Consider the following 24,355-nt stretch of genomic DNA (forward strand, 5'->3'; position numbering starts at 1 on the left):
AGAATCAGTCATGAATTTTCATGTTGCACCATCTAGTGGTAGCACAAATGAAAAACATCAGCATAAGCAACAATTAACTGTAATACGCTAAAACTATATTCATATAGTATTTAATTGTTCCCATTATTTATACCATACAGATGAGTTAGGATGTGGATGATAACTATGCCTACTCCTTACCTTGGCTGTTGCTTTTTAAAAACCCTTTTGGACCAGTCACCAGCTGTTACTTTTGGTAGCAGCGTTTTCACTTCGCACACATGCTTAAATATGTGGCTCATGCATGCTGTTGGGGTAGCCTCGTTGTACTGTTTCACAGCTTGTTGCATGTCAGATAGGATGGCAGTCCTTACACTATATCATTCCTTCATAGCCATCCGCTAAAAGCCGAGTCCAGGGATGCAGGACAGGAGGTGGCAAAAACAACATGGTGAGCAGGCAGTGTCATAGAATCGTAGAATAGTAGGGTTGGAAGGGGCCTACAAGGCCATTGAGTCAACCCTCAGATATGTGGGTTGTCCTGGAACCCATTTTCCTGTGTGAGGCGTGGTGGCTCCAGTTTGGGGCAAGACACCCTCAACGCTTCCACCTCAGTCACCACCACTGCCACCAGCTGCTATTGCTCCTCCCCATTTTATCATCATCGCTACTGTTTGTTTGCTCGGCAGGCAGGGCGCCAGCGAGCAAGGAGGCCGTGGCATCTATTGCTCCTCCTTCTCATCACCACCACCATTATCTGGGCCAGAGTGAGACGCAGGTGAACAAGAAGATAGCAGTGGTGAAGAGGAGCAACTCCGGGGGCTTTTGTCAGTGGGCCTCTGCTAGGGTATGGGCCCTTGGAAGGTGCCTGACCATGCCTACACTTGACGCTGGCCCTGTGTGTGAGTCTATGAAAGGGTCTGCTCTCTGTCTTGCCCACCTAGTAGAGTTTTTGAAATAAAAATTTGGCAGTGCTGTCATTGGAGATATCCTCCTCGTATGCATTACAATGAGTCTTTGTTCCCCTTAACCTATCTTAATGGGCCTGCCATTAAGATATGGGCCTGCCATATCTAATTAAGATAGGTTAATTATCCTATCTTAATGGGCCTGCCCACTCTAATAAATTCTTCTAAAGCAGCTCTCCTTTGCATCCTGCCAGTATGGGTTGTGTTTGGCTCCAATGGCAAAGAGATTCTTCTCTGTGCAACACATCCAGGTTCCAGAATCCACTACAAAGGAAGGCTCACCTCTCCCCTACTCTGTGGGTTTTCTGACAGGCATTTGGCCTGTCAAGTTGTTAATTTTAAGCTTGTTTCCATGTTGGTTTTTAAATGGTTTCTTAATCACTCAGAATGATCTCCCCTCTCTTACTGCTTTAATCTGGCTGGATCTAGGCTAACTTAGTTGAACTTAGTTCTCACTGAAAGCAATGGGAGAAATTAGACATGATTTAAGTCCTTTTTGTTTCAATGGAAACTCACAGAGCAATCCTATGCTCACATTACATCCAGTGGGACAGTCAGAGAGAGGTGCAGGGCCCCATATTATTATTTAAAATATTTCTTGGCCGCCTTTCAGAGCAGAAGCCCTTTCAAGGTGGCATCCAATAACCAAACACATAATAAAAACAGCTATGGTCTTTAAAAGCAATAAAAACACAGTCAAAACAGCAAAAAATAAAAACAGCAGCAGCATACTGATCAGGGAAGGCTGAAGTAAAATATTATGTTTTCAGGACCTTCTTAAAAGCCTGCAACAATGGGGCCTGCTGGATTCCCAACGGCAACTTATTCCAGAGGTGTGGGACCACTGCAAAAAAGGTCCTCTCTCGTGTGGTCTCTCACCTAACAGTTCTCACAGGTAGGCAAATGAGGAGGCCCTCTCTTGCTGATCTTAAAGTGCAGGAAGCCTGGCATGAATGAGCAAGACCGGCCTCCCAACTGCAGCGGGTCTGGCTTATCACGTTTTGAAGTAGTAACATTCCATCTAAATTTTAGATCTGAATGTTCTCAACTGGATTGATAGCAAGATCTCTGGCAGCCATTCACTGCCTTTCCATTGCCAGAATGCAAGGTGAGAATAGAGTAGGGATGTACGAAAGTGACTTACCTTTCCGTGGATTATGTTGATGGTGGGGGGGAGGCGCTCCGTTCCTCCCCCCGGAATCTTCGAACAGCCGGCTGTGCTCTGCAGCAGCTCCGTGGAGCAGCCGGCCAGGCCAGAGCTATCCGCAGCCAGATTTCCAGCCGCGGAGGGCTCTGGGTAAAAAAAACCCAACAACCCACAATCAACCGCGTATGCAAATGCGCCATTTGCGTTCCTTCTTTTTACCGTCTTAATCTACATAAACATTTACGTACACTAGGACGGCGAAAATCAAGGGGAACGCAAATAGCGTAGCAGGCGCTATTTGCGTCCCTTTTTCACGGTGAATGAAAAAGGGACGCAAATTGCGCCCGCTACGCTATTTGCGTTCCCCTTGATTTTCGCCGTCATAGTCTACGTAAATGTTTATGTAGATTAAGACGGTAAAAAGAAGGAACGCAAATGGCGGCAGCCGTAGCCGCCATTTGCGTACGTGGTTTTTTTTTTTAAACCCACCCAACCATGATAGGCTACGTAAAGATTTACGTAGCCTATCACGTCTTTTTTTTCTTTTCTTTTAAACCTAGCCATGATAGGCTACGTAAATTTTTATGTAGTGTATCACGTCTTTTTTTTATATATATACACAAGCCTGGAAATGGAGGTGGCGGCAGCCGGTTGGAAGACCGGCCACTGCCACCGCCCGGAAGATCTGCCCCAGTTAAGTCTCGTCCCGGGGGGGGATCCGCGGGGGAGCGGGGGTGGCAGGCCGTTTCGACACGGAGTTTGGGGGGCCAAATGCACTGGCATTCGGCCTCACTGAGATCCGTGGCGGAATTCTGACATCCCTAGAATAGAGGCAATGGGTTGAGTATCAGCCCTACCCAGTGTAGCCAGTGGTGAAGGAGGATGGGAGTTGTAGGTCAGAATATCTGAAGGGGCCCATGTTACCCACCCCTACTTTACAGCATCTTTTCTCTCTTCCCTGGCTTGCCTGTATGGGGTGATCTGTCCAGGTACCCCCAGTTACTGGAGTGGAGCTTGGTGTTGGGCAGTTATCTTTGGCGTCACAAGGCAAGGTACCCATTAGGGTTCTGGGCAAAGAAGTGTGAGCAATGTATCTCTGCCTGGTCTGGAGACCAGCTGTTTTGTGCCAAGTGCCCCTTTTCCATAGTTTCTCCTTCCTGAAGTTCCCCCTTCAGAGCATGGAGTATGTACAACATGGAGCCAGGTATAGCCCCATGTCATCTGAGTTATGGTCTCCCTGTGTGGGTTTTTATATACTGGTGGTGCGCTGTGAGCAGGTGCTGAGTTATAGCAGCCTTCCCTAACCTGGGACTCTGTGTTAGACTGCAGCGCCGATCATTCCCAGCCAGCATGGATACCATGTCCTCTGCGTGGTGGTGGCCATATGGGGTGCGATGGCCATTGACATGGGGGCTGCTATTTTAAAAATTCCCCCTCCCATTCATGCTAATGGGATGGAAATTTCCTGCAGCAGGCCTGGGGGTAGTATAAAGCTGCACTGTTGACTGGGGCATGGCCATAGATTGCATATATAGGTCATCTTTCTCCCCTGTGTCACCCATAACTCTGCCCCATTTTATCCCATTCTACTGACAGAAGGGGAACTTCTGCAAAATCCTACAGTTAGAGCTGCAGTCAGTATATCTACAATACTGGATTGCACCCAAGTTCAATTAACTTAGTCTGCATCCAGCCCATTGCATTTTAGTGTTGTGCTTTAGCCAGTGGAAGTTGGTGGTTCTGGTGTCAGTGCCCGCGCCTTGGATAGCTCCTTTAGAATTCTGACTGCAACTTGGAGCAGATTCACCACCCCACTGACATCAGAGTAACCAGCCTCCACTGGCTTTAGCCACCTCAAGCAGTTTATTGGTGAGACAGGATACAAATACTTTTAAGTCAGCCTTTCCCCAACTTGGTGTCCTCCAGGTGTGTTGGACGATACAACCCCCATGAGCTCCAACCACAGTAGCCAATGGTCAAGAATGCTGGGAGCCGAAGCCCAAAACATCTAGAGGGCACCAGATTGGGGAAGCCTGATCTAATATACCTGACCCACTAAGCACTTTCTGCTTAATGAACAGCAAGCAGATGCCCCAAATACGTCTCAGAGTCCTTCGCATCATACCTTTAGCTTTTATTCAGTAACATTTGAACATTTACAGAAAAATAAGATTATACTATGCATGCTTTGTTTGCATTGCCATTTCTATAAAATATAGCTCTACTTTAGAGATTTACAAAGTTTGCTTTCTCGCCAAGAAAAAAGGTCAATCCACAAGCTTCAGAGTTAAACACAAACTGACTACCATTAAATTGGGCTGCAGAAAACTGGGGCAATTGGCAACCAAATGCTAGTTGAAATGGCCTCTGCTAGGATCTGCAATACTCATATTTCAAGCAGACCAAATCTTAGTTAAATTCACATAAACATTACAACATCACCTTCAAGTGCACACAAATAAATTTCAGTGCATTGACACTTGCTCCACATACTTAGGACTGCAACTCTTGTCCTGCTGTGACCTACTTTTTGAAGTTTTTCCTTTTGTCAAGACATATGGAAACATCCACAAAACCAGTTCACATGCCAAGATCAACAACAAAAAGAGAGTGATCTAATGTTGACTTGAATACAAGTATTCATTGTTGGTCTGGCTTCAAGACCTGGGATGCAAACACTGATGTAGGATCTCCTATCACTGACCCCCTCCCTTTCTCCTAGCCATGCAAGGGTCATCAAGATGATGCCATGCTCAAGAAACAATATTAAATGCCTTCCTTGGCTGCCTTTAAAGACTGAAGTCTTCCTAGTTTCTTTAAGACAATAGTGCCATCTTGGGGACTTTTCATAAACCAGTTGAGTTGGGCAACTTACGTTACTCCAGATGTTTTGGCCTTTAATTCCCGTGATCCCTCACTATTGGTTATGCTAGCTATGGTTGAGGGGAGTTGTAGGCCAAAACATCTGGAGAGCCATAAGTTGCCCAGCCCTGAGGAAAGCTAGTGAGGTGGTAGTTGACTGGGAGAGGTGTGTGTCTATGTGTGCATGTACACACATACAGCAGCTACTGGAATGAGGGGAACAAGAAAGGAGGGTGAACTGGTACATGGGTGAAATGATTGACAGGAAGTAAGAACTAAGAGGGAGACATGCTGTTGCGATCATGATCTGCAAAAGCGTGCTTGTGGTTTTGCCCTTATAGGGAACTGGCTTTGGTTCTCTCCTGAGAAAAACTCACTTGCCTGACTTTGTTGTATCAGTATTAAGAACTTTAGCCTGTCATTCTGCAGACACAGACTGTGCTCAACTCCTGGCTGTTTTGGTGGGATGGTTAAGGCCACTAAGACTACAAACATCTTGCCTGTGGAGTTTATGAACAGTTGTCTCAGCGAGAATGTGGATATATGACTCGAGATGAGCTGGTACATAAAGCTGAGGAACAAGAACTTGTAGTGCCTGCTGTTTCCAAAAAAATCTTTATTCTAATACTCTAAAGAAATGCTACGGGAATATTTGGATGGAGTGAGTGAGTACTTGAAGCAAGAAACAATTTCTAGGACCTCCACAGGAACTAAGATGAATAATTTGGGGTGCAATTATGAATGTTTAGACAGGAAAAGAGTCCTACAGCTCCCAGCATGCTCCAGGCAGTAAGACTGACTAGGGCACGCTGGGAGTTGTAGGACTTTTTTCTGTCTAAACATTGCACCCTTCTATAGCCAGATGAAAATTAGATTGAATCTGAAAGTACAGCATTCGCACCCCACCCCCAAAGGCTGCCAAGCAGAAGAAAAAAAAAAATCCAGTTGTTATCTCCAGTTCAGATGTTAAAATTGCCTAAATGCTGTTTTTTTGTGTATTACTCATTTTCCCCTTTTGAAGGAGTCATTTCCAGCATCTGGATCAGCCTGCTCAACTGAGCTTTCTAAAGAAAGTATTGTTATCCTGAGGACAGTTGCCATGACAAACACAGGTGCTGATGGACATCACAAGATGCTTGATGTTGCCTTGAGGACAATGGAACTCCACCTGGATGGTTTTGGTGGTGTGAGGGGTGCAACATCGGCCATCATTACAGACGCCACAGTAACGGGGTTTATACATCTGGATGCTAGTGCAGTTCTTGTATTCCAGGTGGATGGCTGCGAGGGACTTCTTGGTCCGGACACACCTCTTACCCTTCTAAGAGAGAACAAGGTATCACTTAATGGCTATACAAGTAACAGCACAGGATTGCCCTGACCTGCTAGCAAACCACAAGATGTTTTAAGGTAAGTTGCTAGACTGCCTGTAGTGGATGGTAGAAAGAAGATACTCAAACAGTGCCCCATGTAATGAAAGTAGGAACTAACATGATTTAGAAATGGTTGTATGGGGGAATCAGTTCTGGGTGACACCAGCAGGGAAAGGTTGCTAAGGAAAGGTTGCTAAGGGGTATCTGACTACTTTCAGTTATGTTTATAGTTTGGTAGCAGCACTGCAAAATAAAGTTTTTCCTAATAATTCACTCTCTCTGGTTCACTTTATAATCTTGGAAACATTACACCCCATTCTAGGACAGTGGTACAGCTAGGTAATTTTATGCCCCCAACCAGTGGAGGCTGGTGGCTCCAATGTCGGTGGCTCCAATGTCAGTGGGGCAATGTGCCCACTCCGGATTTCGGTCAGAACCAGTCAAAACTCTAAAGGAGCTATCCAAGGTGCACCTTGGATAGCTCCTTTAGAGCTCTGACTGAAACCTGGAGCAGATTCACTGACCCACCAGCACTGGAGCTACCAGCCCCAAATGCAGCTGTACCCCTTTAAACAGCCATATATATTACTTCACTTGCAAAGCACACAGCTAATATTTATCTTTTCTCCCTCCCCCCACCACTGCTATTCTGTGGTTTACAACTGCTTCTACATTCCTGATATGCTACAACAAAACTAAACCTTGCCAAACATGATAAAAAAGAGAAAGAAATACTCAGGAGTATGTGTAGTCTTGCATTTTAAACTCACTTAGATCAGACCAACATCATGCCTAAAGAAATAAAATAGTTTGCTTCTGCTGCCCTGATGAACATATTTACTTCAGAATAAGCACCATTTTGTGGTAGAGAAAGATATATTTTAAAAGTAAAACCAACAACATGTGCATTTGTAACCATGCACATGCCAAACTAGCTCCCACATTATAAAACATTAAAAGAAAATATGATCAAAGGATGCTGAGATGAGCAGTGTTAGTCCCAGTGGGCCCCAGCATTCCCATGCTGGTCCAGTTGCCGATGCCAGGACTGTTTGCTGCTGCCCCATCATCTACTGCTCCCTGGGTGGACAATTGGCCCCCCCAGGCTTTGGGGCCCAGACTTCAGCCCTGAGATCCCACCCTAGCTCCACCGCTGATCCAGATATGTGGTGAACTGTCAAAGCAGAAGCACTCACTTAGGTGAGTACCCCTGCTGGAATGGCCGAGAGCAAAACTGAAGCAAACAACCCCCCCCCCCCCCCGCAAATCTGCCCTCAGCCAAACAATCTCCCTCCTCCAAGGGAGAAAAGCCTCACCATAAGGCAGGGGGATGGTACAACAGGCAAAAGGCTCTCCTTGAGTTAGGAGACACCTGCTGGGCTTCTCCCTTCTAGTCTGAAAGTAGTTTATTAATTATAATTATTTATTACATTTCTAATCTGCCCAATAACTAATGTTCTCTGGGCAGATAGAATTAGTAGTCTGGTTATAGAATGGTGTAGCTTGTCGCAGAGGGAATCACACTCTTTGGACAGCTGGAAACACCACTGAAAGGGACTTTCAAGCATTTATATGCAAGAGCCATGTGGGAGGTCAAGGGGATGTAACACTAGCATAGCAACCCACACAACTGTTCTGTTCAGCATGGTTCCCACTAGGGAAAGTTACTGCTGCATTGTGGGAGATACACTATGCGAAAGCCTAGATTGTGCCTGTGATGTATGTGGATTCAGGCTAAGGGAATGCCCCCACACAAAGCCAGCTATGGCCTGTAATACTGTTCTTATACAAGTCATGATGTTGCACTCTCAAAGCTGAGTCAGCTTTGTAAATACAATGACAAAGGTTATGAACAACATGGTAATTCTTGCCCCGTCCCTCTGGACCATTGGCTAGCTGCCTAATGAAGCAGTGCCCCATGTCCCCCCCAAAAGCCTATTCGTGCTCTGGTTGTGTGCGAGGTAACTTTTAAAACTGCACTGAAGATGCACTTGGGCTTAAATTGCAGTATGTTACAGAGCAGGGGTGCAGAACCTTCCCAGTCCAACCCACCCAGGCTCCCCAAATGACCATGTCCCCATCTACTGGCCCCATCCCTTCCCCCAGCCACCAATCTTTTGGGGGTTTCCCAACTTTTGTTTAGCTTCCCCCTATTCTAAAAGATTGTAATGCCTTTCCTAAGGCTTAGTTATGACAGTAAGAGATTTAAACTCAAATATGCTGGTATTACTGGCCTTGCTTCCTTTTGGCCCACCAACCCCAAAAGCTCCAAATGCCCCCCCAAGTTTTTCTGAAATGGAATTTGGCCATCAGGCTGAAAGAGGTTCAACATTCCTGATGTAGAAACGGCCGAGAACTATTTCCATGTGGTTGCAGCTCCATTTTAGAAGTCATTCGTGGATGTCTGAGCATGGAAGTGATGCCCTATGAAGCCAACCTGCCAGCAATGCCATAAGTCACTCAGGGGGCTCATGACTGAGTATCACTACCCTATTCCTCCATGCCTGCATGGTGGGTGCTTTTTTAACTAGTATGTAATTATAACTCTGCCACACCAAAGACTTGCTGGTCATGTTCAGCCATACCTTCTCTGGTGGTTGACTCTTTTCACATGGCCGCACCTTGCAGAGCCTGGTCTGCTTCACCATCTCACATGCTGGATTCTTGTTGGTGACCCGAGTGGAGAAGCCCATTCCGCAACTCGTAGAGCAGGCGCTCCATTCTGTCGTCTGCTCAATACAGTTAGAACTTGAATCGGAGGCCTCAACCCCAAGGGTGGCTTCTTGTCTGTATGCTAAAGGCAAGATTTATTTATTTGCTTACAGCATAGATGCAGGCTGCCTAATAACATTTCTCTCAAGGAGGGAGCGCTCATGGACATAAAATAAGAAAATACAGTAATAAAACTGAAGACAGATACGGCCGCACTGTTATTTCATACCTCCAGCAATGTTTTGGGGGCTGTTGCTATCACTGCTCAACGCCCCGCTGGCAAATGGATGCTGGAAATGAAAACCCAGCATACAATGTCCGGCTCCGGTATATGCCCAACTCTGCATAGATCCATTCAACTTGCCCATTCAGTCGTGGGCGTTGGGCTCCCCGCACCCCAACTGTTATTTAGTACATTTCTGATTCACCCAATACCCAGTGTTCTTCAGGATGGATTACAACCACTTAGAAAACCAAAATGCCATTTTAAAACACAGTTAAAATATAAAATTTCTAACTCATTTTATATTGTTTTATGGTGTATTCTGTGGTATTAATTTTTGTGAACCACCCAGAGAGCTTTGCAAATTGGGCAGTATAGAAATGAAATAAAGTAACGAAATACAATGCAAACATTTAAAAGAATAAAATACAATATAAACAATAAGCAGCACAGGAATTGATAAAACAGCCATAATAACATAGAACTTTAAGTCCCTAAAATGCCTGGGAGAAAATAATGGTGTTTGCCTGGTGCTGAAAAGATAACATAGGTGCCAGGCGAACCTCTTTGGGGAGTTTATTCCAAGTGGGGTGCCACCACAGAGTGGGCCCTCTCTCTTGTAGCCATCCACCTCGCTTCCTTTGGCAGGGGCAAAGTCAGCCAAGTCAGTTTTTGCCAAGTCAGCCAAGCAAGACTCATGCTATTCAGTGTTGACAGCTATCTTGGATTCAAGCTATGCCTGTTTATCCCTATGGTTTAGACAAGGTCAGCTTTTATGATTTGTCAAAATGTAATACAACTTGATTGCTTTATGTCTGGAACCATAAAACAACTTAATTAAACAGTTATTACCAGATAATTTTGTTTGCAAGCGTTGGCCCAATCATGAGAAATTAAGGCTTGTCAAGATATCCATTGTGTTTATGATACTGTCTCACTGACATCACAGCATATGTTTAAGTTGTAAAAATTCAAACATTACTAAACTTTAGGGCCAAAGAACTAGTATTATGAAACCAATGGTAGAGCACAAAAATGAAAAGTGACCTTCGAACATGGTTGAGACCGCAAAGAGCAGTGACTCCACATGATTTTAAGAGATATATTTGGATTTATCACCATCTTAGAGCCCGAGAAAGCTTGGTTTAAAGCTGTTTTGCAGCATGGAAATAAACAAACTACATTTCCTCATCCTCTCATACAAGCATGGTGTCCAAGATACTCCAGTCTCTCAGTCCAGCTTCTGCTCGTACAAAAGCAAGCTTTCGAAGTTAAACTTTCGCTCCATTGAATTGAGAACCAAGGCGGTATCAACATATGTGGCAGAATGGACTATACCACTTCAGATTGCAGTGCCTGGGGGACTTGAACATTCACCAGACCTACATTTAAATTGCCATAGAAACAGAAAACTAGTACAGCAGCAGGGAAAAAATAAGGTTAGAGCCTTTCACCCCAATGTTAATTTTCTACTTGGAGTGAGTTTATCCCTGGAATGGCTTTCAAAAATGGTATCTACTACCTATAGTTTTAAGAGTCCATTCTACAACCTCATTCTGCTGCATGTACAGTAGACCTGGCTTATTTCCAAGAGTAAGTAGTCAGAAGAGAGTTTCTAGTCACCTACAATAGAGATGGCATCTGTACAGCCCACCCTGACTTTGTATGTACTAACCACAAAGCAGCCTTGCTAGTAAGATCACAAAAGTAACTGGCCCATTAATTTTTTTTACTAGCCCATTTGTTGATTATTGTAGCACATCATGAGCCTGGAAGTACAGAAACAAGTTTTCCAAAAGCTTCTTTGTATGGAGAGTACTTACTTGCCAGAAGCAAGATAGAACATAGTTATTGACAAGCCTGCCATAATGGCTAGCAGGCTCCTATAGGGAGGTTAAAGTTTGCCATTTGCCAGAAGTAGGTTTCAGAACATCTTGCATTCACCCGCTTAAAAAAGGAGCGGCTTTGCCTTGAGTATCCTCTCCTAACCACTTCCCACTCCAGATATACAAGGAAGCCTGTATATCGAAGGCAGGATCGTGGAGTACAGAGCTGGCTACTGCACACTGGAACTGTTGCAGTATCCTGACACAGATCTTCTTGCAACTCGGTTGATGAGCTTTGGAACAAATGGCTTGTTTGCAAGCATTCTCACTTCAGATCAGGAGTGGGGGAATCACTTTCAGCCCTAGGGCCAAATTCCATGTTGAGGACGTTTGCAGGGGTTGCATTCCAATAGTGGGCGAGGCCAAAGACAAAAGAGGTGGAGCCAAAAATACCACCACATTTTAGCTTAAAACTCTTACTACCTGTAACTGAGCCTTAGGAGAAGCATTCTCCTACAACAGGGAGAAAAGTGCACAAAACCCAGGAAACTAATGGATTGGTGGTTGGGGGAAAAGAGGGTGGAGTCAGGGGAAGGGTGTGTGGCCATCTGAGGAATCCCGGAGGGCCAGATTTAGCCCCCAGGCTGGAGGTTCCCCACCCCTGGTTTAGGTTAAATTGAGGTACATCAGAAGGATGACACATTTCTGATGTTCCAGTGGAACCAGCCGCTACCCGGAGTTCTTCTCAAGTTTCTCTATGGCTGGTACTGGTGACTAAGCCATTCCCTTGAAGGGAAGCAAGCCTCACAGGGCCTAGTTGTTATCTTCAGTGAAGTCAGGCAGCTGCAAGAGAGCCTTATAGAACTAGCTTTCGGCTTTCAGTTACTCACCCGCCATGGCAAAGCCACCCACGTCGACATCTTTAGGGTCACATGACCATTGCTCACAGCACTCCCCGGGGACTTCAATTCTCCTCGGGAAGGGGCAATCGGGGCCAGGAAGCAGCAAGTCCAGGTTACAGCGGGGTACGCAACCTATCTGCCCATCTCGGCATGTACAGTGGTATTTACAGTTTGGCTGGAACGTCTCACCACTCCGGTAAATAACTCCATCAAACACACAGTTGTCTCCTTCGAGGTCTGAAGCAAAGGAGGAAAGCAATCAAGCTGTATGTGAACTTAGCACAGGCGAGCACCTGGCCAATGTTGATTCCACTTGCTATGAAGAAAAATTGCATGCAAAGCTACCTGTCAAAGAGCTGGGTATGCAGATATGGTTGTAGCACATGGTCTGGCTGTATAAATTTGATCTCTTTATATGGCCAGGGTTTTACCTGCTTCTGAAATTTCAGTAGCACTCATCTGTGATCAGAAGCAGCCAAGCAAAATATTTATTTAATTTCTACATCGCCCAATAGCCGAAGCTCTCTGGGCGGCTCACAAAAATTAAAACCAAACGGCACACAACGAAACAATATAAAATACATAGAACATTAAGACCACAACAATACAACCATAATAAAACCTAGCCGCAGTGCAGGAATTTAAAATACAGATTTAAAACAGCAAAGATAAAAGTCTAGAAAGCTAAAAGGCTAAAATGCCTGGGAAGATAAAAAGGTCTTCACCTGGTGCCAGAAGGAATACAATGTAGGTGCCAGGCGAACCTCACTAGGGAGCTCATTCCACAGCCAGGGTGCCATAGCAGAAAAGGCCCTCCTCCTAGTAGCCACCTGTCTCACTTCCTTTGGCAGGGGCTCATGGAGAAGGGCCGCTAAGGATGATCCTAAGGTCTGGGCAGGCACATATGGGAGGAGGCGATCCTTCAGATAACCTGGCCCCAAGCCGTTAAGGGCTTTGAATGTTAATACCAGCACTTTGAATCAGGCCCGGAAATGGACTGGCAGCCAGTGCAGCTGAAAAAGGACTGGCGTAATATGAGCTCACTGGCCAGTCCCTGTTAATAATCAAGAAATCTGCATTTGTCTATAATTTAGGGCAGGGGTCCCCAACCCACGGACCGGTACTGGTCCGTGGCCTGTCAGCAACTGGGCTGCAGGGGTGTGGGAAACCCCCTCACCTTGAGTCCACGGGGGGTCTGCAGGGGGGAGGCAATCCGTCCCCCCCCCAGGAATTCTTGCTGGCCCCAGCTGGCTCTGCTCCACGGCGAGTCCGCGGAGCTGCTGGCCGGCTCCGCCCGCTGGCGGACTTCCGGCCGCTGGGACGCAAATGGCATCTGCTACACAGACGTCATTTGCATCCCTGTTCTACAAGTAATAGGCTACGTAAATATTTATGTAGCCAAATACTGCAAAGAATAGTGGACACCATTTGTGTCCCAGCGGCCAGAAGTCCGCCAGTGGAAAACGCCCCCCCCCCCCCCCCCCGCTCCGTGGAAAAATTGGACCGGTCCCTAGTGCCAAAAAGGTTGGGGACTGCTGATTTAGGGTACAAATGCCAAGTTTTTGGAGATCAGATTTTTGGAGGAATTAATTTTCCTGGTGCAGAACACCGGCAAGCTAACAAGCCATCTCTAAGGGCTCCTTCACATGGAGCTTTTATCCTGCTATTTGAGATTGCTCCTTCATGGACGTTTGCAGGCTCTTTACATGATGCTATGACCCTTCAGGACGCCTCCTGCACTAAATGCCCTTTGTTCCATTTTTAAATAGATTGCAGATAATGAGCTATCAAATTACCCTGTTGTGTTCCTGCTTCAGTTTCCTCCTGAGAAGAGTTAAAGTGGCAAGAAGAGGCGAGAGATCAATGAAAGATAATGGAAGACTCAGATACGGGGAGAAGGAGCAGGGAAAGGAAGCAGTGAAAAAGGGAGTTGTGATCCTGCATTTAAAACGGAAGTAGAAAGCCCTGTTTTAAATGCAGGATTTTAGGCTGGTGTAGAGATGCCCAACTCAACATCATCATCATCATCTCAACATTTAAGTCAACATTAAAACTCAACATTAAAAAAACTAAGATCATGGCATCCGGCCCCATCACTTCCTGGCATATAGAAGGGGAAGAAATGGAAGCAGCGACAGATTTTATCTTCTTGAGCTCCAAGATCACCGCAGACAGTGACTGTAGCCATGAAATTAAAAGACGCTTGCTCCTTGGGAGGAAAGCTATGGCAAACCTAGACAGCGTAGTAAGAAGCAGAGACATCACCTTGCTGACAAAGGTCCATCTAATCAAAGCGATGGTTTTCCCAGTAGCAACGTACGGCTGTGAGAGCTGGACTATAAGGAAGGCTGAGTGCCGAAGAATTGATGCTTTCGAACTGTGGTGCTGGAGAAGACTCTTATGAGTCCCCTGGACTGCAAGGAGGTCAAATCAGTCCATCCTAAAGGAAATCAACCCTGAGTGCTCATTGGAAGGACAGATACTGAAGCTGAAGCGTAAATATTTTGGCCACCTAATACGAAAAGTCACCGGAAAAGACTCTGATGCTGGGAAAGATTGAAGGCAAAAGGAGAAGGGGACGGCAGAGGATGAGATGGCTAGATAGCATCACCAATGCAATGAATATGAACTTGGGCACACTCTGGGAGAGAGCGGAGGACAGGAAGGCCTGGCGTGCTATGGTCCATGGGGTCACGAAGAGTCGGACACGACTTAACGACTTAACAACAGAGATGCCCAAAGAGACGATTAGTTAAGCACCTTCAGATGTTTGTAGTGTCTCATCTGTAGTTTTGCAGAATCCTGGCCTTGAGTTTTATCCCATCCACACTCCCCTTGATTGTATTCCTTACAGTTCCTTATCTTTTCCGTAATGCGTTTGTTTTGCATCCCGTGGCTCCATCGTTTCTACTGCCATCTCCAAACGCTGTACCATTTGCCTCCTTCTGCAGCTAGAATCAAGTAGGAACACTAACCAGAACTTCTTAATGACTGCCGAGTTCCTAGAGTTTACTCAAGTTGCAGATTTAGAAGTTTGCACAAGGTTCTTGACCAGCTTGGGAACTGGGTCAAAAGCCCCCAAACATGCAGCAAACACACACTACAAACAAAGCACATTCCATAGTTGTGAAGTTATCAAGTAGTTGGGAGCCAGGACGAAAACTGGATTATGCTCTGGGATGTTTAGATGTGGTTGCATCTAACCCAGAGTTAGGCATATAATAAAGTGTGGGTGGTTAAGGCTGCAATCCCATACACATTTACCTGGGAGCTAGTCCCATTGGACTCAATGGGCTTAGCTCCAGGTCGACATGTACCTGCTTGCAGTGCACATGGCACTCCTAAAATATCAGGTCATCACTGTGTGGCTGAATGAGGAGGTGGGAGGGAAGCACACTACCTCAATTAGTGCTCAGCAAACCAAAAATACCACTGTGGGATGGAAATCCACCACATTCTAAAGAGTGATCTCCACAGGTTACTCATTCAAGTTCCATTACATCTATAATATTGCCTATGCCACAATCCTTGCCCCAGCTTTCTATTCCAGCATATTCTACTCTCAAGTAATTATAATTACATCCAGGTGTAGTGTAAGTCTAAGTCACCTTTGCTAAAGTATTTTGAGCAGCATAGAGGCGTTTGTTAGAACCTGGATACACCAAAGCAACATATAAATGCCAAGTGTTGCTATTATCGTTGCATATTATTGTTCATCTGCAGACCGGAAGGTGGGCAGGACAGCAGTTCGAGACCCGAGTGCTGCGTGACGGAGTGAGCTCCCGTCTTCAGTCCCAGCTTCTGCCAACCTAGCAGTTTGAAAGCAAGAAATTGCAAGTAGATAAATATGGACTTGAGCACGCTCCGGGAGAGAGCTCAGGACAGGAAGGCCTGGCGTGCTGTGGTCCATGAGGTCACGAAGAGTCGGACACGACTGAACAACAAAAATAGGTACCGCCTCGGCGGGAAAGGTAACAGCGTTCCGTGCACCTCAGTGTTCAGTCATGCCGGCCACATGACCACGGAAGCGTCTTCAGACAGCGCTGGCTCTTCGGCTTAGAAATGGAGATGAGCACCATACCCTAGAGTCGGACACAACTGGTTGGGGACACCTTTACCTTTTTTTTATTATTGTTCATAACACACCCATCACCACCAAGTAACCCTAACATTCCCCCTACACATCCAAGACCAGGACAAGGGCTGGACAGAGCCCTAGCACATCTCATTTTAGAGAGTCACACTCAAGAGCAGGGCTGGACAGAAGGTAGATCTGCAGTGCAGTAGGTAGCCTGGCACCCTCCAGATATTTTGAGATACAACTCCCATCAGCCCCAGTCCTCATGGCCAGTGCTAACGGATGATGAGAGCTGTAGTCTAAAACATCTAGAGGCAACCCTGTACTACAGCCTTCCTCAACGTGGTGCCTTGCACATGTGTTAGCCTTAGATTACAACTCCCAGAATCCCCCAGCCACCTGGAGAGCACCAGGGTGGGGAAGGATGCTGTAACAGAAGATCGTTGGATGATTTGTAATAGATCAGGAAGCATTTCTGGCTCCCAGTTAACAACAAAAGCCCTCTCCCTCCCAGTCCCGAAGGGGTTATTTATTTTATTTCATTACATTTATATCCCACCTTTTTTCCTTTGAGGAACCCAAGGAGGCATACATAATTCTCCTACTCTCCATTTTATCCTCACAACAACAACCCTGTGAGGTGGGTTGGGCTGAGAGTCTGTGACTGGCCCAAAGTCACCCAGTGAGCTTCCATGGCCGAGTGGGGACTAGAACCCAGATCTCCTGGCTCCCAGTCCAACACTCTTGGTACATAGTGGCTATCACGGGATACTGGAGGCCATTTGCTCCATCTTTGAAGCACCATTTGGCACCTGGCTCCAGCTGCACCAGCGAGCCACCCTTTTGCACCTGGCTCTGACTGATGGGGCTTCGGCTCCAGAGTTGATCGGCAAGCCTGAAGTCCGCCCGCGCCACAGAATCGACATCCCTGCAGCTCCACGTGGGGCAGAGAGGGAGGGGCGGGCGAGGCAGCACCGGCTCACCCCAGCCCGCACAGACTTACCCATGCAGACCCCCAGGCCCGTCTCGGTGCCTGCCCCGCGGTCGCAGTAGAGAGCGCTGCTCCCGTCGCAGGGCGCCCTTTCGGAACAGCTCTCGCCTCGCTGTCGAGCGCAGGCCAGGCAGCAGGAGCAGCCGTCCAGCACGGTCGGCACGCCAGGCGCGCAGGCAGGCGGATCCGCGGGGCAGTCGCACGACGGCGGGCACGTCCGCTGCTCCCGGCCGCGCACCTGCAAGGGGAGGGGGGCGAAAGCGAGACGCGCCGTCAGCAGAAGCCGCCGGCGGCCGGCCCGACGCCAGCGGAGGCTGCAGCGCCGCTCCCACACGCGGACAAGCCCCATTCACCGTGCACAGGAGGACGACGAGGAGGGCCAGCGCGCGGGGGCCCGGCCGGCTATCGGCAGCCCGCGGCGCCCGCATCTCGGCCAGGCGCTCCCCGGCGGCGCTCCGCATCGCGCCTGACGCGCATCGCCACGCGCGCCCGCCCTTGGGGCCGGTTTATATACAGCGCCTCCGCAACCCGTCCTCCTGTTGGACGACGCCGGAGGGCGCCGCAGCCAATCCCAGGCCGCGGGGTCGAATTCGGGCTCCCGTCCCGCGCTCGGAGAGTGCGGGGGCTGAGGCGCGCGCAGGAAGGCAGCGGGGCCTCGTCGGGGCTTGGGCCGGGCCCGAAGCGCGCGGGGGCGGGGTGACGGTGGAGCCCGCCGCCCGCCAGCTAAGGAGCGCCGGCTGCAGTTGCGAAGAGCCGCACTTCTGCGTGGGGCGGCGGTCGCACCTTCTCCGGGGCTCTTCCCAAATCTTCTTTCTAGGCCAAGACCTGGACACGCGCCTCAGGAGTGAGAGATCGCTTCAGAGCAACCCGGTGCCCAGGTGTTGGATTGCAACTCCCATCATGCTGCCTGGGAATGATGGAAGTTGTAGTCCAGCGCCTCTGGAGGGCACTGTGCTGGCTGAGAGCGATGGGGGTTGTAGTCCAGCGCCTCTGGAGGGCACTGTGCTGGCTGAGAGCGATGGGGGTTGTAGTCCAGCGCCTCTGGAGGGCACTGTGCTGGCTGAGAGCGATGGGGGTTGTAGTCCAGCACCTCTGGAGGGCACTGTGCTGGCTGAGAGTGATGGGGGTTGTAGTCCAGCACCTCTGGAAGGTGCTGTGCTGGCTGAGAATAATGGGATCTGTAGTCCGGCACCTCTGGAGGGCACTGCTGGCTGGGAATGATGGGAGCTGTAGTCCAGCACCTCCAGAGGGGACCACGTTGGGAGAGCTGTTTCAGGGGAGGGGGTGTGGCTCAGTGGTAGAGCACCTGCTTTCCATGCAAAAGGTCCCAGGTTCAATCCCCAGCATCTCCAGAAAGGCCTGGGAAAACTCCTATGCAGGGATTCTGTAGCGTGGCTTTTCGTATCTTTCAGTGGACTCTGGGCACTTCCTTGCCTTGTCTTTTTCTGGGGGTACATAATAAACCCAGCAGCCCTGCTGAACAGGTGGGGCTGGATGTAGCCAGTACCTGCGTGGGAGTCTGCCTTGAGTCCCCATCCTGTGGTCCATGATGGAAGATAGGATATAGATGTAATAAAAGAAATAGCTGCACTAATTCCCTCTTCACAGAGGACTGAAGGAACTGGAGGAAGTGTAGGGCAGTCTATAGCAATCTGTAGAAGCCATTCAAACTACATTTCCCAGGATTCTTTGCGGAGTCTTTAGACCAGTCACTGATTTCAGCCTCACTATTTCCATCTGTAAAAAGGGGGGAATAATAACCACTCACAAGGTTGTTGTGTGAGGGAAAGGCAGATAAAATATGCAAAAACACAGTAAAAAGTGCCATAGAAAGTATTCTTAATAATAACATGTTGTATTTGATAGCATACATAGGGCACACTGGACATCTTCCTGCATGTATAAGTCCTAATGGTGTGGGCTGATTACATTTCCACAGTATGGGAACTAACATTTTGTTGCTGGGAAATGTGTTTCTTCCTGCAGGTTGCATGTCGCCTGCAAAGACTATGGTGCGGGACATGGTTGAGAGATTATATCAGCCTCTTGGGGTGATAGCTGTGATGTCACTTGAGTAACAATTCCTGTTTTCTTGTGCCAGCATCATTAACATCATTTATTTAAAAAATAATTTTTAAAAGCTCACTTATTTAGGATCTGATCATGTATTTATTTAAAACCTTTCTATCCCGCCTTTCCTTAATGTTTTTTTTTTTTTTAATGCAAGGAAAGCTTCTAAAATACTCAATTCTACTGGTACAAAATGCTTTGTTGCCTGAGACAGAAAATTCAAATAGCATGCGCGCGCGCGCACACACACCTGTATACATGCTAACTTTCATGGGGGCACAGTCCTTCAGGAAGTTCTCCAACACAAACCGACTTTAAATGTCACCACCCAGGAGACATTCTGGCGGATTCTGTCCTGTGGATCTCTTCTGTCTTACTGTCTGCCAATGATAGTGCCCCAGATATGCTCTTCACCTTCGTGATAGAGGATACATCGGTCACTGGCTGCTGTATACCGCACTTGGACAAATAAGGTAGGTGGATGGGTACTGTTGCCTTCATGGCCATTTCTCAGTGGCATCTGGCATGCTGTAGTTGGAAACGAGGTGCTGGACAAGATAGACGCTTGGCCTGATCCAGCAAGGCTCTTCTTATGGTAGAGGTGTACAAAATTATGCATGGTGTGGAGAAAGTGGATAGGGAGACATCTTTCTCCCTCTCCCATAATACTAGAACCCGGGGTCATCCCATGAAGCTGATTGGTGGGAGATTCAGGACAGATAAAGGAAGCCTTGCTTCACACAGCGCATAGTTAAACTATGGAATTCACTTCCACAAGACGTAGTGATGGCCACCAGTTTGGATGGCTTTAAAAGGGATTGGTCAAATTAGTGGAGAAGGTTATCAATGACTACTAGTCCTGATGGCTATATGTTACCTCCAGTAGCAGAGGCAGTGAGCTGCTGTACACCAGTAGCTGGGGAACATGGGTGGGAGGGTGCTGTTGTACTCATGTCCTGCTTGTAGGTTTCCTACGAGCAGCTGGTTGGCCACTGTGTGAACAAAATGCTGGACCAGATAAGACGCTTGGTCTGATCCAGCAAGGCTCTTCTTATGTTCCTATCTCATGAGAGAGCCCTGACTTCCTTCTCAAAGTGCAACAACAGACCCAGTTGACAACAAGATCAACAATTCATAAATGATTTCTATTATTATAAATATTTCCTATGGCACTATGCATTTGTGCATATCTTTATCCATCTTCCCCCCATGTAACAACCCTGTGAGCTGGTATTAAACACCCCCCTGCCATTTTACAGATGGAAATTGGTGAATGCCAGGTTGGTGAATGGTAAGACAGCTGCCATCCAGGACAATCTTGGATGAGCATGCTGACCTGGCATGTATTACAGAGACCTGGTTGGATGAAGCTGGGGGTGTTAATCTATCTCAGCTTTGTCCCCCAGGGTTTTCTGTAGAATAGCAGGCTAGACCTGGGGGGTGGAGTTGCTGTGGTCTGTCATGGTACTATCCCCCTCACCAGGTGCCCTGGCCCACAGTCTACTGGGTTTGAGTGTGTTTACTTAAAGGTGGGTGCTCGGGACAGAATGGGGATTCTGTTGGTGTACCGCCCACCCCACTGCCCAACAGTCTCCCTTGCTGAGCTAGCCGGGGTGATCTCGGCGGCGGTGATGGAGTCCCCTCGGCTTGTTCTGCTGGGAGACTTCAACATCCATGCTGAGGCTGCCCTTTCGGGAGTGGCTCAGGATTTCATGTCCTCCATGACGACCATGGGTCTGTCCGAAGTGGCTTCTGGCTCCACTCACACTCTAGACCTAGTTTTCTATGCTGAGCAGGATGACGGTGATCTGGGTGTGGAGGAACTTTCTGTTGTTCCGTTGTCATGGACAGATCACTACCTGGTGGGGTTTAGACTCACTGGAACTCAGTGCCTCTGCAGGGGTGGAGGAACGATTAAGCTGGTCCACCCCAGGAGGCTGATGGATCTGGATGGTTTCCTGACGGCTCTCGGGGATTTTCCTGTTGCCTCGGCAGGCGGTTCTGTTGAAACCCTGGCTGATCTGGAACAGGGAAATGGCCAGGGCGGTGGGCACAATCGCTCCTGAGCGTCCCCTCTCACAGACTGGAGCCAGACCAGCACCCTGGTTCTCTAGGGAACTGGTGGCGATGAGGCGAATGAGACGGAGACTGGAGCGACGTTGGTGGAAAACTCGGAATGAGTCTGATCAAACACGGGCTAGAGCTTATTTGAAAGCCTACTCTGTGGCAGTGAGGGCAGCAAAGAAGTCTTTCTTTTCTGCCACCATTGCATCTGCAGGGAGCCGGCCGGCAGAGCTGTTTCAAGCGGCCAGGGGCCTTCTACATCCTGGCCCATGTGATAAAAATTCTGACCACTCAACAGCCCGCTGTGAACAGTTTGCTCAGCACTTTGCTGATAAAATCGCTCGGATCTGTTCTGACTTGGATGCTGTAGTTGATGCAGATCCTGTGGATGTCACTTTGGCTCCTGCTTGTTCACTGTGGATGGATTCTTTTCGATTTGTGCAGCCCGAGGATGTGGACAGGATCCTTGGAGCGGTGAGAGCCACCACATGTATGCTGGATCCTTGCCCCTCTGGGTTTATTAAAGAGGCCAGAGGAGGACCGGCTGAGTGCATAATGGGAGTGATTAATGCCTCTTTGGAACAAGGTATTGTTCCATTATGCTTCAAAGAGGCGGTTGCGAGACGTCTGTTGAAGAAGCCTTCCCTGAATCCTACCATACTGGATAACTATTGTCCAGTCTCTAACGTACCATTTTTGGGCAAGGTATTGGAGTATGTGGTGACCTCCCAGCTCCAGGGGTTCCTGGATGAAACAGATTATCTTGATCCATTTCAATCTGGTTTCAGGTCTGAGTATGAGACGTATACAGCTTTGGTCACCTTGGTGAATGACCTACACCAGGAACTGGACGGGGGGAGTGTGTCCCTGTTAGTTCTGCTGGACATCTCAGTGGCATTTGATACCATCGACCATGGTATTCTTCTGGGATGCCTTGCTGGGATGGGACTTGGGGGTATTGTTTTACACTGGCTCCATTCCTTCCTAGTGGGGGCAAACTCAGAAGGTGGTGTTGGGGGATGCCTGTTCAACTCTGTGGCCATTAGCTTGCAGGGTCCCTCAGGGTTCTATTCTGTCCCCCATGCTATTTAATATCTACATGAAACTGCTAGGAGAGGTTGTCTGGAGTTCGGTGCCACCAATATGCTGATGACGCCCAGCTCTACTACTCCTTTCCACCTGATTCCAAGGAAGCCATTTCTGTCCTTAACCAGTGTTTGGCATCAGTAATGGACTGGATGAGGGAGAACAAATTGAAACTTAATCCAGACAAGACAGAGGTGCTCCTGGTCAATCAAAAGGTAGATCAGGGAATAGGGATTCAGCCTGTGTTGGATGGGGTTACACTCCCACTGAAGACTCAGGTTCACAGTTTGGGGGTGCTCCTGGATTCAGCCCTAAGCCTGGATGGTCAGATTTCAGTGGTGGTAAGGAGTGCTTTTGCACAGTTAAAACTAGTGCGCCGACTGCGCCCATTCCTGGAGATGTCTGATCTGGCCACCTGATGCATGCCTTAGTTACATCCCGTTTGGATTTCTGCAACACCCTCTATGTGGGGCTGCCTATAAAGAGTGTTTGGAAACTGCAGTTGGTTCAAAGAGCTGCCGCCAGACTGTTGACTGGGGCTGGTTACAGGGAGCATACAATTCCCTTGTTAAAACAGCTTCACTGGCTTCCAGTCTGTTTCCGGGCACAATTCAAAGTGCTGGCTATGACCTATAAAGCCCTATATGGCTCCAGTCCAGGTTATCTGAAAGACCGTATCCTCCCTTATGAACCTGCCTGTGTCCTGAGATCTTCTGGGGAGGCCCTTCTCTCAGTCCCACCACTGTCACGTTTGGTGGGAACCCAGGAGAAGGCCTTCTCAGTAGCTCCCCCATGGCTGTGGAACAGCCTTCCCAGGGAGGCTAGGATGGCTCCCTCCTTGAGGTGTTTCCGGAGGCAGACTAAAACATTCTTGTTCCAGCAGGCCTTTCGGACATAGTTGGAACCTGGGGATAAGCTGCTAAAATGCTGTTTAAATGCTGTTTTAATGTTTTAATATAATTTTAATTGTTAAAATATAAATTAAACAATACTTTTGTATATTTTCATATGTTTAAATTGTATACGTTTTAATTTTTGTAAGCCGCCTTGTGTCCCAGTACTGGGAAAAAGGCAGAGTAGTAGTAGTAGTAGTAATAAAGTGAAGCAGAAAACAGCCATTTGTCCAAGCACTCCCATAGTAGAGTTGGATACGAACCCCACTTTCTCCAGATCTAGCACTCCTGTCTGCTATGGTGCTTTGATTTAAGCAGGTCTACAGCCTGATCGCTTGGTTTATTCATTATCGTCTGGCAAAGAACCTGCCCTGGCCCAATGGAATTCCTTGCTGCTCAGATGGTGTGCAGGTCTGTTGTTACAGCATCGCAGGCTGTCTGTCATGGAGAGGAATGGATCCGAGTGTCAGCTGCTCTTGCAGAAATTAATTTACCAATGTACACCAGGGCAGATTTGTGTAAATACTGTCTAGCTAGGTTGTGAGGCCGTGCAATCCAGGAGATTTGCCCCAGTATATCCTGGTACTAAATCCTGTGCTTGAAATCAACAGAATGTGCTTAATCATAGAATAGTATAGTAGGGTTGGAAGGGGCCTACAAGACCATCTTCTACACAGCATGTGTACATCAGGAGATTTTAAGTCCTAGAAAAGTGCGTTTAGGATAAAAGCCTTTTTTCTGAACATTTTTCCTTTTAAAAGAACCTCAGGGATGATGATTAGAGAGGCCATCCATTCGAATGGGTGGAGGATAATGATAGAAAGATAGGAAGAAATTGGCTGCTCATTAAAAAAGGAAAAAGACAAGAAGTAAAGCTGGCTTTTTATTAATTATTTGCACTTTTAAAAAAATCACATTATCACCTTCATGGTCCGTACCATAAAGAACATTTTATGGTCAAATTGGAGCACCCTTCTCCAAACTGTGCCTTCCAGATGATTTTGGACTACAACTCCTAGCATTCCTGACCATTGGCCATGCTAGCTGCGGCTAATGGGAGCTGAAGTCGAAAACATCTGGAGGGCAGATGTACTAATGCAGCTTTCCAAAGTTGCCTTTGGTAGGGAACAAATTGCTTATTCCTGACTCCCAGCAGAAAAGCAATGCTTCCTTCCCCCAGG

At 47.6% G+C, this 24,355-nt stretch overlaps 1 protein-coding gene across 2 annotated transcripts; it reads right to left on the minus strand.

Annotated features, from left to right (window-relative positions):
• Nucleotides 1–4,194: 4,194 nt before the first annotated feature.
• Nucleotides 4,195–17,544, minus strand: CCN3 (cellular communication network factor 3). Of its 2 annotated transcripts, none has more exons than XM_084848899.1 (5): nucleotides 17,415–17,544; nucleotides 17,074–17,299; nucleotides 11,981–12,229; nucleotides 8,915–9,123; nucleotides 4,195–6,277 (listed from the first exon to the last, which is right to left on the minus strand). In XM_084848899.1, exons 1-5 carry the CDS (start codon nucleotides 17,520–17,522, stop codon nucleotides 6,008–6,010), a joined length of 1,062 nt encoding a protein of 353 aa, XP_084705025.1. In that variant the 5' UTR covers nucleotides 17,523–17,544; the 3' UTR covers nucleotides 4,195–6,007. The 2 variants fall into 2 exon arrangements, with proteins under 2 accessions (XP_084705025.1, XP_084705026.1); XM_084848900.1 differs by having other exon boundaries at nucleotides 4,211–6,274.
• Nucleotides 17,545–24,355: the final 6,811 nt, after the last annotated feature.

The sequence above is a fragment of the Heloderma suspectum genome, chromosome 4 (genome assembly GCF_057233095.1).
Source record: "Heloderma suspectum isolate Gila_16-S chromosome 4, 16-S_ref, whole genome shotgun sequence".
NCBI lineage: Eukaryota > Metazoa > Chordata > Lepidosauria > Squamata > Helodermatidae > Heloderma > Heloderma suspectum.

Coding starts and splice junctions, on each gene's coding strand:
- CCN3 (XM_084848899.1), bottom strand. CDS start 17,522: ATGCGGAGCGCCGCCGGGGAGCGCCTGGCCGAGATGCGGGCGCCGCGG. Junction 9,124..11,980: donor GGGTGGCTTTGCCATGGCGG/GTGAGTAACTGA, acceptor TCTTGCCTTTAG/CATACAGACAAGAAGCCACC. Junction 6,278..8,914: donor AGAGTCAACCACCAGAGAAG/GTATGGCTGAAC, acceptor GTTCTCTCTTAG/AAGGGTAAGAGGTGTGTCCG.